This window comes from Arachis stenosperma, chromosome 3 (genome assembly GCF_014773155.1).
Source record: "Arachis stenosperma cultivar V10309 chromosome 3, arast.V10309.gnm1.PFL2, whole genome shotgun sequence".
Taxonomy (NCBI): Eukaryota; Viridiplantae; Streptophyta; class Magnoliopsida; order Fabales; family Fabaceae; genus Arachis; species Arachis stenosperma.
Window position 1 is genome coordinate 30,193,699 of NC_080379.1, and position 16,323 is coordinate 30,210,021.

Genomic DNA, 16,323 nt, shown 5'->3' on the forward strand with positions numbered 1-16,323 from the left:
AAAAAGACAAAAAAATTTACGTGATGCATATATTATTTTATCTCCTCATTCTCTAAAACGATATTGTTTTTGCCTTGTTTAAGTTCCAAAACGAAATATCATTTAATCCAGTATCTAGTGTGATAAATCAAAACTAGCTCATTATTCCATTCAAGTTCAAAGGACCATATAATACCTGTAGCTGAATTTCAGAAACCAAAATAGTAAATTTTGAATCTGAAAAATTAAAATGATAAAAACTATAAATCTCAAAAACCATTATAAAAATTTAGTCTATAAAGTGCATGTAATATAATATACATATTACACTTTCGGAGGGTTAGAAATCCATATTATACTTTAACTGGCTCATGTTAAATTAAGCCTAAACTTCACTCTATGACTAATAAAGATGAAACCTTTTTCCTAGATGGTTAGAAATTATTTCTCAAGGCAGAAAAAAGAATGTAAAGTGCTACACATTAAACTCTTTCACGACATAAATATACATCAACATAAAGTAAATTGAATAAAGAATATTGAGGGGGAAAGAATGTTAAAATCAATATTTTACAACTGCTGCTCTAGAAATGACTCAAAGTAGTAATCAAATTCTAAATGGGATACAACAATAAAGATAGTACAAAAGATATTTCTTATAACAACATTGCTTCGTCAAAGCTCCAGCCTCCAGACAAGTCTGTACAGAAATATTCGTTCGAGGATTGTTAGTACCAAGCCACTTCCACGATCAATGAAGAAACACATTCAATCATCCATCTGCAAATTTAAGTAAAAAAAATCCACGGCTCTAAGTTCAAATCTTAATTATGCTATGCTATCTAAGGACATGTTAGTAAGGAATATAGTTTCAGTACCGCTTCCAACTTGAATCTATGGACTCTCTTCGTCCGAACTACTGTCACCTATCCTCCTTTCAGCAATTGCTGGAAAGAGCCGCTGACGAAAATCAGAAGGTGGCGGACGAGTCTCCGAGGAAGATGATCCTTGAGATGTCTCTTGTTTTTGAGATTTTGCAGGCTTCTTCTGTGCATCTCTCACCTGCTTGCATGCCTTGTCCACCATTATTAAGAAGTCTCTTACTATTACAAACAACCGTAAGCCTTCGTCCTTGCCGGCCTTCCCATGAAAGTAATCACCAGTGCTCTTTACCAGAGCCATGACTCTCTTCTCTTCTTCCAGAAGTCTCACGACATCAGTCTCAGCATTCTGCACGAAACGTCTAATTGTGTCACTAAACCCTCTATCTTCCTCCACATTCTTCAGATCTTTGTTTAACAAATCTTTGGTTTTCATGAGACCATGGCCAAGTTTGGCAGTAGTTCCAGTTAAGGTGTCGGCATCTAGAATTGCTGCTCTCTTGACATTCTCAAGTTCGCTACTCAAGTGCGAAACCACCTGAAGGCCAATGTCACGGTAGCGATCTTCGGTTTCACTAGAGCTATCTTTAAGATCACTCACATTTGCCAGCCTGGCAGCTTTTATGCCTTCAGAACGGATAATCTCCTGAACAACAAAGTGTAAGAGTGTGGTCTTGCCATCTGTTCCTTTTACATCAGATAGTTTCAGGAGTGTATCAAGCTTAAATGCTTGTGCACCACCACGGAATGTTCCATCATTCATACGGTTGCCAGTTTTGAGAACAGCTTCAAGAAGCTTGAGGAACAGCCGGCTGTTTCTTAGTTCCTTACAAGCAACCTGACATATCAGATGAAGGTGCAAGAAGAATCAGATTTCAGGACAAGAAAGGAAGGTCACACAAAAGAACCAGATGTGAGGGCATCAATTTGAGAAACAGCCGAGTTAGTGAGTGCGTGGCAATTGCAGAACACACTCTTGTTTATGTCTCTGTATAATTCACACACAGCATAAATCTAACTCCTAACTTCTAACTTGATATAGTTAAACAGAACACTAAAAGTTTATATCTCCTAGATACCACATTTTAAAGGATGCATATTCTTTATGGGATTAGTAACTGTAAACATACTCAAGAAATGATCAAAATTGCGTATGAAGTTATCAGACTTTATTTTGTACTGCATGAGTATTTCACATGAAGGGGAGAAAAATGTACTTGAAAATGTGAAACTATGAACTAATTAATGCCCACAAATTATAGGTCCAACCGCTGAAAGAAAAATAATCAGCATATTAACTAATAATTCAACAATTGGATTATAGAAATAAAATATGTAGGACATAAATGAGTCAGTTTAAGGACTCACTATACCCAGCTACTCAAAGTTTACATTGTTACTTTTGCCAGTCTAAGATTGACATAATGATATATCTTGATGATACAACACAACCACCTTAACAACTAACCCTTGTCTCACTAGGTGGAGTTTGCTACATGAACTAAACAGCACCATAGTGTTCTACAATATAACAATATATCATGTTTATTGGGGTGATATTCCCTCTCAAATCAATTTATCATCTTATTTGGGATAATCAAACACTTCAAAACTACAAAATTTTAATGCCATGATCATGATTTAGATATTGTACCTCTAGAACTGCAAAAGACTCGATAGTAGAATTGAGCTCCTCTTTAAGTGTACTCATGAAAAGAAGTGCTTCCATTCGCTTAAAAGCAAATGGAATGTCAACCATCGCTTTCAAGAACTGATCAGCAGGGCCAAGTTGAGATAGCTCACCAGTAAAAAGTCTAAGCTTAAGTTGTTCATCAGTCGTCGGTGCCATCTTCAGCAAGGTTTGGAGGAACTCAGCAGGTAGCTCATTTCCTTAACAAACCAAAGACAAATTTCAAAGCTATTATACAAGTGGAACCAAAGACAAGTGAACATTTCTATATGATAAACAGATTTCATCATGATTTACCAAGCAAGCTTCAAAAAGTGATCAATTCACTTGTTCAGAAAACAGTTGTCTGTACACTAACAAAGACTACCACGATCTATGCTCCTCCATACTCCTCTATACTCAACCATGATAGCATAAATCAAATAATTTCAGAACAATAATCAAACGTAACAACAGCACTACCACAATCTATGCTCCCCAAGTGCAGAAAAATGGTGCTAGATTCAAATAATCAACATGATACTGGTTGTCTATAATGTTTTAGGGCAGCAGTGTGACCATGCAAATTTTTGTGTAACTTGTGTTCCCTACAAAATCTAATATTACTATCACAATTATCAACAGTTTCTTACAAAAAATTTGAAGGACCAAGAAAATCACCTTCGTAAAGTGCATCACATACTTCTTCCATTGTCATGTTCAATGCTCGCAACAGAATTAATAAATTCTGTGCTTTCTTTTTGTCAATGATCTGGATATACTGAGGTGAAGGGTCTTGGGCAGAAGACTCTTTCCCTCGTTGACCATTTTTTTTATCCACAGCGTTATAACCAAAAAGTGTTTCTATCATCTCCTCATTAAACCTGCAATTTTTTTCATCAGAAATATTACCAGCTAGTGATAAATTACTATCTTTGTCCAACAAAAAAGCCTTTGGATTAATTTCTTACTGGAATGATCCAGACTTGATTTGATTCCAAACCATTGATTGATCAGAGTTAGCTTGAACCTTATCCCAGAAAAATGGCTTTAGCTTGGCTTTAGGAGCATCAGCTTCACTTGCGCCAGCTTCAACGTTCTCCGTAGCTTTTGGTTTGCTAGCCCCGATTGGAGGTGGGCGAGGAGGAGGTATACCACCCTTAGGAGGTGGCGGAGGGCGAGGACCAGGTTTGGCACCAGCTGGAGCTGGGGGAGGTGGAGGAGGACTAGGTTTCGCACCTGTTGATGTAGGGGGAAGTGGTGGTGGAGGACTAGGTCTGGCCCCAACTGGTGCAGGAGGTGGTGGTGGAGGATGAGCTCTGGCAGCAGCCAATGCTGGGGGTGGTGGGAAGGGAGGAGAATGTTGGGCACCAACTGGTGCTGGGTGTGGTGGTGGTGGAGGTCCAGGACGTGGAGCACCACCAACACCAACCTGTTGTGGTCCATGAGTAGCCAGGGCAGGGGCAGGGGCAGCGGCAGGGGCAGGGGCAGCATTACCAGAAGGCCTAAACGAAGGAGGCTCAGGGGGGAGAGGATTCAGCCTGCCAGGTGGAGGTTTTAAAGGAGGCATTCCAGAAGGCATGGTTCCTGTCCATTGGGAATGAGTTTTTACTTCAAATGGTGATCCCGAAGCAGCACTAAAAGCTCCTATTGATTGACTTTCTAGAACCTGGGGCTTCTTGTTGTCAACCAAATTATTACTTGATGATTGGAACCCAAGTTTCTCCCCTTTCATTGAATTTCCAAATCCATAACTGGAAGGACCTGTGAGATAAAAAATCAACTTCGCCAAGATTAGTACAATTCTTTAAAAATAAATAAATGAATGGTAGTAAGAATATGATACACACCAACAGAGTAGTCACTCATGCTCAAGCTGAGAAGTGGCCTCTCATCATTTTTTCTACCTTGGCCAATCTTCGAAAACCGACCACAGAACATAAAGAGCAGTGCTGCTCCTATCAATGTCACCAGTGCAGTTATAACTACAGCAATAACAACTGTTTTCTTATTACTATGCTTATCTTCGGTTTTATTAGTGTCCGATGACGGAGGAGCAGAAACATCTGCATTTGATGTTGTTGGTGGTGTCAGTTTAGGAAAAAATGGTGACAAAGGAGGATGCAGAGGTCTAGAATCAACAGGTACCGGAGCAGACGATGGGGCCAGACCAGGTCCAGGGGATGGTGCTGGACTAGGTCCGGATGAGGGTGCTAAACTGGGTCCAGGGGTTGGTGCAAGACTCGGTGTTGGTGATCCAACAGCTGGTCCTGGACTAGGTGCTTCTGATATCTGCTGAAGCAAAACTCGACCCAAGTTTTGTCTGGAAGCACTAGATCCAGAAAAATGCAGTGCCCTATATGCAGCATGCCAAATCTTGGAATCATCATCATCTTCCCTCGATGGCAGTAATGGAAGATTATTTTTTCTCAAACAATAGACGCACTTTTCCTTGAACTGATAATGGCAAAGCTTAATCAAATTTTTTATGTCTGCTTGTGTTAATGGTCGAATGTCTGAACCAATTGTATTGAAGTTAACAGGCAATTCTTGTCGAACGCATAAATGGAGATCTTCTGCCTCTTTATTTAAATGAATTACATTTTTGGTCAATAGTACCTTTGCCTGCAGTAATTAAACATAACAAGTTTGAGTTTATCATCTTAGCAAATAGCAACAATTGAAGTTGAACACATATTACTGATGCGTTCATTTACTGATGCGTGACCTTAACAAAACATTTTACATGAGAATTTAGAAAGTTAAAATAGTCAATCAATTGTATCACAAAGTTAAACATTGAAAATGTATGACCTCTGGTGCTCCTCAAGAGACTAGGAAGACTAGACTCTACAACTAATAGCTAGGAATACAAGCGAAATAGTGAGAAATGAAAACTCTAGTCCTCTTTTCTGTTCTTGAACACTTTCCCACACATGGCCACACAGGAAAGAGTTATGCAGAATATAAAGATCTAACAGTACAATCTTTACTAGTTACCAAGCTGCTTAGTTTCGGATTAAAAGTGTGAACTTATATTTAACTCGGTGAACAGGAAAGGTACTAGATGGCGTCTACTTGATAGATATTACTGATTAATGATTTTGGGATTGATATTATAGTCCGCAAAAAGAGTAAGCAGAGTTTGGTGCAGTTTCTAGCGGCTCTAGCCCCCAAAATCCACTCAAAATGTAACTTCCCGCTTTGGAAAGCAATCACAGATTTAGGCATAGATTGTAGCTGCCTATATGAGAATGAAACCGTGATCAGGTTAATCAGAGACTATCATTGGCAATTCACTTAGGACAAAGCAGCAGAGTCATGCCGCCCCAAATTGATGTCAACTCTTAACAGCTAACATCATAATTCGAATTGTCAAACTAACAAAATAGACAGGCTTAATACAATCAAGGTAAGAAACACATGAACCACTTAAAACCTCAAAATTTCGGAAATATGCTGTGTCCGCTTCAAAATTCTAAAATATATATGTTAAAACCAAAAATAAAATCTCACCGTGTTGTCATCTAGCAATTCAGATGCTGGATCAAGCAATTGTCTAATAACACCTTGTGTTCCCTTCTTATCTATGAAGTTAACTGTTCCTACAACAAGAAGAACCAAAAGTACACAAAAGCTAACTGTCGCTGCGGCGGCAACCATATATCTCTGACTTCCCATTCAAAGCGCTTGATATGCTTCTCATTTCATCAAGGGCACAACACTACTGCACCTTCTTCAACCATAAATAGCCCAAAAATAATAATTACAAAAAATAACAATAATTTTTCACTAGCCACTGCCAACGCAGTTCAACTCTTCACCCCCCAAATTACCAGCACCACCAAGGGTCTTGGACCAAAACAAGAGTTCCTAGATCAAGCACAACGAAAAATAAGCAAAATCCCAATCTTGTCGTCTTCTTTTTTTTTTTTTTTAAATCGGAATTTGCCTCTCCAAAAATTTTCAACTTATTTTGATTCAGAACTTCAATCAAAACCTCACCAGAAATAAATAAATGAAACGGAGGCAAAAGCGTCTACAATGCGAAACTGTAGCAGAATCAAAACAATCCCAACAAAACCGTTGCAAGCAAGTGTTCGTTGCTAATACCAACTCAAACTTTTGAGAGATTCAAGAAGGAGTTTTATGACAGGATCCAAAAGAGAAGCAGCTCAAAAGACCAAAAAATTGTTGACCGTGAAACGTTGACGGTGAAAATGTCGTGTTTTCCTTTCCCCCCCTTTTTTTATATTTTTTTTAAGGGAAAGAGAAAAGGTGTAGAAATGGTAAAGAATATTGAGAATGAATGCTCATTAAAGTCTACAGAAGTTTCTTAAGAGTTAAGAGCAAGAGGGTAGTCGGACGAGACGCGTAAAAGAGCCGTCCTTCAGGGTGTAAAAGTAGGTAATATGACTATGAGTATGATTCTGGATGCTGGCTACTACTATTCTACCTTGACTCTTCTTCTCATGTGTATGCTATTTCTTGGCTAACTTTTTTAATATAAAAATATATTAGTGTTTTTGTTAAAAATAAGATTATTTGATGTAAAAGTGGATAAATTTTGTAGATGAAATATTAATACGCAATATGCTATTTTTTGTAATATATTTATAATATATTAATACACTTTAAATATCAATATTCAATTAAAATATTATATTCATCTCTATATTAAAAATAATTTATACTATTTCTTGTTTCAATTTCAAATGTTATTTTTTAGGCCTTGCTTACTTCTCATAATCTCATAGCCATAGGTAGGCTCTCCTTGCCTTTTTTTTTTATCAAGATCATAAAAATCGAATGGATTATGAACTATTTTAATTATTGATTTATTAACTTAAAAATTTAATCGATTCAATTATTAATTTAGTTGAAATAATTAAATTATAATAAAATTATTTTATCTTTAAAATAATTATATCTTAATTTTTAAATTTCTTTTATTTGAAAAGTAAATATATTTTGTCTTTTAATTTTTTATATATATTTAATTTAAATTAAATATATTATATTAATATTTTAAAAATAAATATAATTTAAGAAAAATAATAAATTAGTTCATAAACTTATATTTTGTGGACAAATTCGTCTTTTAGGATTTAAAAATACAAAAACACCCCTCACTATTTAAAAACGCATGACGGATAGATCCTTCTGTACAAAATGCTCTCTCAAAAGTAACGAAGACAGCTTATGTGGTGCTTATTTGGCGTGCTATGTGCTTATGTGTCGAAACGGTATTGTTGAAGAAGCTTTGTATGTCTGTTGTGAAAAAAGTCTGGGACAAATAGGTCCCTATCTCTTAAAACGGCACCGTTTTAACACATTGATTGTAGTCCTTGCGTTTAAACATAATTCCAAAGAAGCCCATATAAATCCCACACAATTACTTGATGCCCTAGCATACATATGTATGATCTTTTCCTCCAAAAAATACAACGATTGATTTTCTCCGTTTCTTCGTTTTTGTGGAAGGTTGCACCAGTGAAGCTTCGTTGGTGTAGTTTAGGGTGTCCTGTATACTGGTAAGTACCTTTATTGCGAAACTCATTTTATTTGTGCTTTCTAACGTTATTTGCTATGCATGTCATGGGTTGGAGTTTCTGGGTAATGAAGTTAATGAGGGACATGGAAGATGGATTATGTGGGGTTTAGGGTTTAGGTAGGTGCTGATTTAATGATGTTTAGGGCTAATCCTGGTAGATAAGTTTGGTTCGGTGTTCGCTATCTGAGTATTTTGTAAAGAACAATATTACAGATGGACAATATTTTTGTGGTTCCTGCTTTTCATCATGGGGCTACTTTTCAAGGGTTCCTATTGGTGAGTTAGTTTATCTACATGGTAAAGTTGAGAGCTTCCCACCGATGGACTTGGATTTTTTAAATTTGGGTGATTTGATAACATTGTTCAAAAGACTGGGATATCAAGCATACAAGGAGGTATACTAGTATGATTCAAAGAGTAAGGATATAGAGTCAGGGCTGCATGTACTGAGGGGAGATGCATGAATCAACCAGAAGCGACAAGCTAAGATGAAAAACAAAGATACTGATGAGTTCTATATATTTTTCGATCATCCTATTGATGATTCTCAGTTTGCAGAGGGTGCTGGTAAGAAAAATGCTAAGGAAGATGTTGTTCGATTTGAAATGGAGGAATTTGATCAGTTGTCGACAGAGCATGATAGTTATGAGAGTAAAAAGGATGAGTTGTATGCACCTTCACCTCCCGGTTATGAAAGTAACAGTGAGAGTGGTGAAGCTGGTGTCAGTAAGACTATAGCTGGCAAAGGGAAGAGAAAACAAGTGCCTGAGAGGTCTAAGAGAACGACTCAGCCCAAGAAACAATCCAAAAAACAAGCAAGACATGTGTCTCAGAGAACAAAGTCTAATGCAAAAAAGAATGGGCCTGCTCATGATCCCGACACAGGTGGGCCTGCAAGACAGCCCAATAGAACCAAGCCTGTAGAGGAACCCAATAGAACTAAGGTTGCAAGGCCAGCACTTCTAGAATATATCAGTGATGTAGACATAGATGATGATGACATTGTCTGGGAGTATGAATTTGAGGAGCTGTATACACCCGTTTTATCTGAAGATGAGGGAAACAAACATCATTGGCCTGAGTTCAATGACCAGTATAGTTTCGGAGAAGGAAAATTTTGGCTTGGAACAAGATTCGTCACAATTGAAAGGTTCAAAGAGGTTGTAAATGATGCCTTTATTGCTAAAGATAGGGAGTTGGCTTGGATCAAGAATGACAGAAAAAAATTTAGGGTTGGGTGCAAGGATGAAGAGTGTCCTTGGATTGCCCACTTGTCTTACAATAAGCAATTACAATGCTTTCAAGACAAGACTTATAGAAATGAAGACACTTGTGAATTTCCATATTTATGTGTCTTTTTGATTGGTTGCTTATGCCATTTTATTGTTGTCTTCTTGTTGTCTTGATGTAAAGGAATGTTGTGCATTCGTGACATAGCTACAGTTAGAAAAGGACATGATATCCTTGAGGATTATGTACATCCATGGCTATGTATGGAGTCTATTTAAAAGACTTACGAACACTTCATCCAACCAGTAACCAATGAGGAATACTAGACAAGGTCTTAGTTTACTAGACTTGCTCCACCCCTGTTAACAAGGCCAATTGGTCATTCCAAGGTCCATAATAGACAGAAAGACCTAGTTGAGACTGTCATTGATGGTGACAAGTTAAAGAGGAGTTTCTATGTTACGTGTAGCAAGTGCGATGAGAAGGGACATAACTACAAGATGTACAAAGGGGCACCATCCAACCCAAACTGGAAACCAAAGAAGAATGCCAACAAATGCCTCTCACTTGTGATGCTTCCATTGTCACAGTTAGCCCCCCAGACAGAGGTAATTCATAGTTACTTATGGATGGTACTGGCCTCCCGATAATAATTTAAGGGATTTAGTTGTCCATTTAAAATTTACTTAGGATTTTACATGTCTTAACAGTAATTCATTAAGGATTTATATGTCAAAATTTATTATATGCTTCATTAAGACTCTTAACACTAATTGACATTTCAGACTGGGGAGCAAAGTAACTTTGATGCAACCAACCCTCCTCATGTTGAACAGCATTCTACTGACCATTTGTTTGCTAATGAGGTATCCTCTCATAGACTTTGTTAGCTTTTATTTGTTGTTTTCGAGACATTCACAATTCTTTTGAACTTGCAGTAGGGTAATCCGAATACAACCTCTGTTTCGATGTCTGAGCAAGCATCTGGACCATCAATAGTAGTGTCTGCGACACCATCAAGGCCTCTGCAAGCACCATTTAGGCCTCCAACCCAGTCTTCATCACGGCCAACTCCTAAACCATTTAGACCTAAGCAATTCATAAGGAGAAAGCCTGTGGCAAACAAACCTTCTCCATCTCAACCACCTACCCAACTTGAACAGCATGCACCCTCTCCACAACAACCAACTACATCAGGAGCCTTTCCACAAACTTTGACATCAGTAGGCAAAGCAACTCAACGGATGCTTAAGTTCATCCCCACTCCATGACTCAACAAGCCTAGTAGTTAATACTACATGTTTAGACTTCAGTTATGACATCAACATCTTTTTGGAAATAATGTGATTTACCAAGCAACTCTTTTTGGAAACAATGTGATTGTATAATTCGTAGACTTAAGTTATGCTTTATTTTGACAGACTACATGTTTAGACTTTTTTATGACATTAATATCTCTTTCATGAGATTAATATATGCTTTACCTATCTAATCATATCTCTGCAGATTATACCATTAACTTGCTTAAGGCAATAGCTTCATACACATTTTTCATCACTTTACTGGATATAACATTGTTTAATACATTACTTTTGTCTAAAAAAGATACAACTCATGGTAACTAATCCCATATCTCATTACTGCATTTTTTCTTACCTATTTTTCTACTTTTTAACCAATTTTGACAATAATGAAAGCAAAAATTACACTAACCACTACAACAATAATCCAATACACATTAACATTTTTCTTCCTCTCTAAATGCAACAACTTCTTCTCTAAATCAGTTAGTCTCTATTTCACTATTTTCTTTTCAAGATACATTTTCATATCATCAGCCTCATTCTTAGTTATAAATTTGTCTTTGACTCCTATTGTTACAACATGGTCATCCAACCATAAGAAGAACTTGCAATGACTGAATTTTTTCAACTGCATGTTCATCATCAAAACAAAAATCATATAAAAAAAATCCGTATAATCAAACTCAATAAAATAAAATCATCAACTTACCTTAAAGAATGGACATCCAAAGAACAATCTATTGGGGTTTGTCGCCGTCCTCGATTTGTATAATATAGCATACACTCCACATTTACACGTCGGAGCAATCTTATCTTTCTCCTCTCCAGCTTCCATGCATTTAATGGTTGACGGCAGTGGAACTCGTCGTGTGCTCGATGAAACTCCGTCACTGGCCATTGAACACTGGGATATACCACCACTCTCAAGCTCTCACAGAAACTACAACAGCAATGGCGACTGGATTCAATTTGAAGACATATGGCACATAAGCAAAACGACGTCATTTTTTCATCCAGGGATGAATTTGTCCCTAACATCAATCGACCTTTACACCTATACACTGTTACAGTAATAGTCCCCCATCAACGCCATATAAGCGCCACATAAGCTGTCTCCGTTATCTCTGAGGGAGCATTTTATATGGAAGGACCCATTCGCCATGCATTTTGAATAGTGAGGGGACATTTTTGTATTTTTAAATTCTAAAGGACGAATTTATCCACGAAATAAAGTTCAGTGACTAATTTGTCTTTTTTCCTATAATTTATTATATAGCTAAAAAAATTATTATATAATATTTATTAGTTTAATAATATTGTTATTCCTTTTTGTATTTTGAACACAAATATCTTTATAGTATATATACTTTTCTGGTGTACATCTTTTATAGTATATATTTAATTTAGATTAGATATGTTATATAAATAGTTTGAACTTTGAATAGGTATTTTTTATTTTTTATTTTTGGTATATAGGTATTTTTTATTTTTTGAACAGCAACTTTAAACTTTTGAATAGTATTATGATCCCGGCTCTAAGTATAAAATTAGGGGTGTTCATAGGTTGGGTGAAATCAGGTTTGTCTTGATCCAGATCTGGCCCTAAATATATACTAGGTCTATTTTTTAAACTCTAGCCCGGTTTTAAATCCGATGAAAACTAAACATTTTCGGGCCACAACTATACTGGATCTAAACTGAGTGAAAATAGGGTCTTTAAAGTTTTAACAATAATTTATAAAAATAAATTATTTATAAAGAAACTTGTTACCGAAAAGTTGATATCCATATTTGAACTTGAATTTGTCCATAAATTCTAATTTGATGCTTCTTTGATCTATTTTCTAATTCAACAAGTGTGATTAAAAATAAAACAATAAGCTTATAAATTAATATAACATAATATTAAAACATATATATCTTTTTTAGTTCCCTTAAGGTGCACATGGGTCGGATGAAGCCAGGTTCACCTTGACCCGGATCCGACCCGAAAATAATGACTGGATCTATTTTTGAAATCCTTACCCAATCCTAAATCCGGTGAAATCACACCGAATTAGCTCCTAAAATATTTGGAGTCGGACCGAGTTTTCGAATTGGACCGGACCATAAACACCCCTATATAAAACTATCATAATAAAAAAATTAAATACATGCCTAAAAAATACTTTTAAAAAGATATAAACAAAAAAATAGAAAAAGGCCCAAATGCAACACTAGCTAGGCCCAATATATCCTGTAAAACAAATATCTCTAACCCTAACTTACACTGTTTTCTCCAGCAGTGGAGCTTCAACTCTCCAGTAGTGGAGTTCAACTTCTTCGATAAGCGAAGCCGGTGATCACATTAATACACTAAACACATATTTCTCGTAAACACTACAACTTCATATTTCTTTACAAAGAGAGTGCTAACTGCTAACAATCATTACAAAGAATCATCCTTTCAGGAAGAAGAATGGAAGGTATGATATTTGAAGGTATGGGGGGAGATGTGGTTCACTTTGATGAGGCCCCAGTTCAACAGGAAGCTGCTGCCAATCAGAAACTAGTCAAAAGAGTACTAACAAAAAAATTATTCAACATGACTACAGTGCGAAAGACCATCTTTCAGATGTGGGGAGATCCGCAAGGACTGGTGATCACTAGTGCAGGTTCCAAGTCTTTCATTTTGAACTTCAAAAGTCAACATGAAGCAAGGAGAGCTTATGAAGGTGGACCATGGAGAATAGAAGGCCACATGCTTAGTCTTCAATGGTGGAGTCCAAATCTGTCCATTGATGAGGTAAATTATAATCAGCTTCCTATTTGGATTCAAATACATGGACTACCATATGATAAAATCAATAAAAGTAATGCTGAGAAAATAAGAGCAATATTAGGTAGAGTTATAACTGCAGAAGATCCTTTTGTTGAAGGAAATATGCTTAGGCCTTTTTTGAGAGTTAGAGTTGAGATTAATATTCAACTTCCATTAAAAACTAGATTCTGGTTCAAAAAGTTTGATGGAAGTCATGCATGGGCATCGTTAAAATATGAAAAACTGTATGATTACTGCTATAAGTGTGGGATGATTGGTCATGATAGAAGGATCTGTGTTGAGGAGATGGCTATGTCCATAGTTAATCCTAGTATACCCAAATATGGTTCAGAGCTCACTACTCTAGGTCTAAAGTCCATAGATGTTGAAGCAAGAAAGACTGGAATTAGGAGACAGAAGGAAGATCAAAACAACTGGATGGAGGAGCTATAGGAGGCACGTGAGAGAAGCCAACAAGAAAGGGTATGGCAGAGAAGGCACTATGAGAGAGAAGGAGAGTCTAGTCAAGGGTGGGTAAGGAGCTCTCAGGCTAGCGTCTCAGTAAAATCAGTAGGCAGAGTAGATGGTACACAGGATTTATTGGCAAATAGACAAGTGGCATTGCAGAAAAATCTGAAACAAAATAAAGGGGCTGATCTAGATGAGCTAATGGGTGATAAAAATACTGTTGTCTTGGAATTAGGTGATGGGGCTCAGACAGAAAGAAGGATTGAGGAATTCTCCTCTGGTTCAAGGGATAGACCAGGAGATAAATCAAATCAAGGTACAGAGATCGAGAGGCCAAATAAATATATAGAAAAAACCATTGGAGGCATGAAGGGGAACAAACATAAAAGCAAAGAAATGAATGAAGAAGGAGCAGGCCCAATAGGAGGAGAAAATAATGTCCAACCCAACATGGTATTCTGTCAAACTGAAACAGTAGAAAGCCCAATACACCAAGCAACCAAGGAGAGAATGGGTATAATCAGGAGAAAAGAATTTGGCCCAAGTGAGAGTCAAGCTGAAAAAAGAGACTACATGATGATCAAAGAAGGTAAAAAGGCCCAAGAAAAAATAGACCAGACTAAAGATGAGGAAAGACTAACTATTAGAGAAATGTTAAAGAAGTAGTGGGTAAAGGGGCCCAAAAAAATAAAGACAGCATGGTGTATCAACAAAAGAAGCAAGGAGTCATATTAGAAAATAAAGTAGAAGAAAGAGAACACGTGGAAAAGAAGAAAATATACTGGAATCAAAGAAACTGTGAAAAATCAGCAAGATTGGCACCAGAAAGACAAGTACACATGTCAACTGATGGAGATTTATACTTTATGGAATTGGCTAAGGAGGATGAGGAAGAGAATAGTAACGACAATCAGCCACTTACCATAGCAAAGGAGAGTGAGGTGAAATTAGCAAGATGCATAAGGGATAGCCTGAAGCTGAAAATAAAAAGGGAGGATGAGGATGCTGCACATATAATGGAAGTGGAAGAGGGTGAAGAGGGGCTGAATCAAAACATTAAGGCAAGAAAAAAAACGCAAGGCAAAATTAGAGGAGCAAGAATCAGGAATGATGGAATGAGAAATGCAAACCAGAGAAGCTGTCATGGAAGAGTTTATGGCTGAGGAGGCGGGCCTTAACATGCCTCCAACTCAGCCATGAGTGTGATAAGTTGGAATTGTCGTAGGTTGGCGGCTCCCGCGACAATTTTGGAGCTCCAAAACTTATGTAAACAGATAAAGCCAGCCATAGTATTTGTAATAGAAACTAGAGCAAAAGAAAAAACTGTCATGAAAATTAGAAAAAGGCTACATTTTGAGGAAGCTTTTTGCATTGAACCTCGGAGATTGTCCGGTGGTCTTTGCTTATTTTGGAATGCAATATATAATGTTAATGTTTATTTTTGGTGTGACAATTACATTAAAGCTCGTATTGAAGACAAGAAAGGAAATATATGGTATTGTAATTTTGTATATGGAAATCCTATTTTTAGGAGAAGAAAGGAGTTGTGGAAGGATATCACATCAAGTAATAATCATAGAGACATGCCCCAACTGTTTATAGGAGACTTTAATGATGTTTTAGCATAAGAGGAGAAGGTGGGACTGGTGTGGTTTTTTATTAACCACACTTACTAACCGGCAAGTGCACCGGGTCGTACCAAGTAATATCTTACGTGAGTAAGGGTCGATCCCACGAGGATTGATGGATTAAGCAACAATTATTGAGTGATAAGCTTAGTTAGGCAAGCAGAAATTGGTTTTGAGATGTTCAAAAAGTTTAAGTGTAAATTCAAAATATCAAAGACAGGCAGATAAATAAGTCGGGAATAAAATATTTGAGAAAACAATTAAGGTTTCAGAGTTATCTATTTTTTCAGATTTATTTTCTTACTAACTATTTTAATCATGCAAGATTTAATTTCATGGCAAACTATATATGACTAGACCCGAATTCCTTAGACCTTCCTAGTCTCTTTTAAAATTCATTAATTGCCAATTCCTTGGTCAATTAATTCCAATTAGAGGGTGATGATTAATTTCTAGTTTATATGCCAAAAGAATCCTAATTATCCACAAATAAGGGGATTATCTGTCACATATTCCGTTAAATACAAACAATTAAAAATTCAGTATAATATGTTTTCAAGCTGTTGTTCAAGTAAAGAGCTTTTCCAAGTTTTACAAGAACTCAATTAGAACATGGGTCATACTTTCGTTCCACCCATATTCATAAAATAAAGAGCAAAAACAATTATTGAAATATAAATCTAAACATGGATTAAATTAGAAAGATCAAACGAATAAATTCATATAAACAGATAGAGCTCCTAACCTTAACAATGGAGGATTAGTTGCTCATGGTTCAGAGTAGAAAACTAGGATTTAGGTAAACTGTTT

The 16,323-nt window shown here is 36.6% G+C and overlaps 1 protein-coding gene across 1 annotated transcript; it reads right to left on the bottom strand.

Moving 5' to 3' along the window:
* Positions 1-495: 495 nt before the first annotated feature.
* On the bottom strand, positions 496-6,943 carry LOC130967514 (formin-like protein 5). Its single transcript, XM_057892406.1, has 8 exons — positions 6,535-6,943; positions 6,046-6,402; positions 4,380-5,154; positions 3,501-4,293; positions 3,211-3,413; positions 2,515-2,750; positions 858-1,698; positions 496-759 (listed from the first exon to the last, which is right to left on the bottom strand). The coding sequence occupies exons 2-7, from the start codon at positions 6,208-6,210 to the stop codon at positions 874-876; spliced, it is 2,997 nt and encodes a 998-aa protein (XP_057748389.1). The 5' UTR covers positions 6,211-6,402; positions 6,535-6,943; the 3' UTR covers positions 496-759; positions 858-873.
* Positions 6,944-16,323: the final 9,380 nt, after the last annotated feature.

Excerpts from the sequence above, each read along its gene's own strand:
- LOC130967514 (XM_057892406.1), bottom strand. The coding sequence starts at position 6,210 with ATGGGAAGTCAGAGATATATGGTTGCCGCCGCAGCGACAGTTAGCTTT. Across the intron at positions 4,294-4,379 it reads CATGAGTGACTACTCTGTTG|GTCCTTCCAGTTATGGATTT; the intron begins GTGTGTATCATA and ends TTTATCTCACAG. Across the intron at positions 1,699-2,514 it reads AGTCTTTTGCAGTTCTAGAG|GTTGCTTGTAAGGAACTAAG; the intron begins GTACAATATCTA and ends CTGATATGTCAG.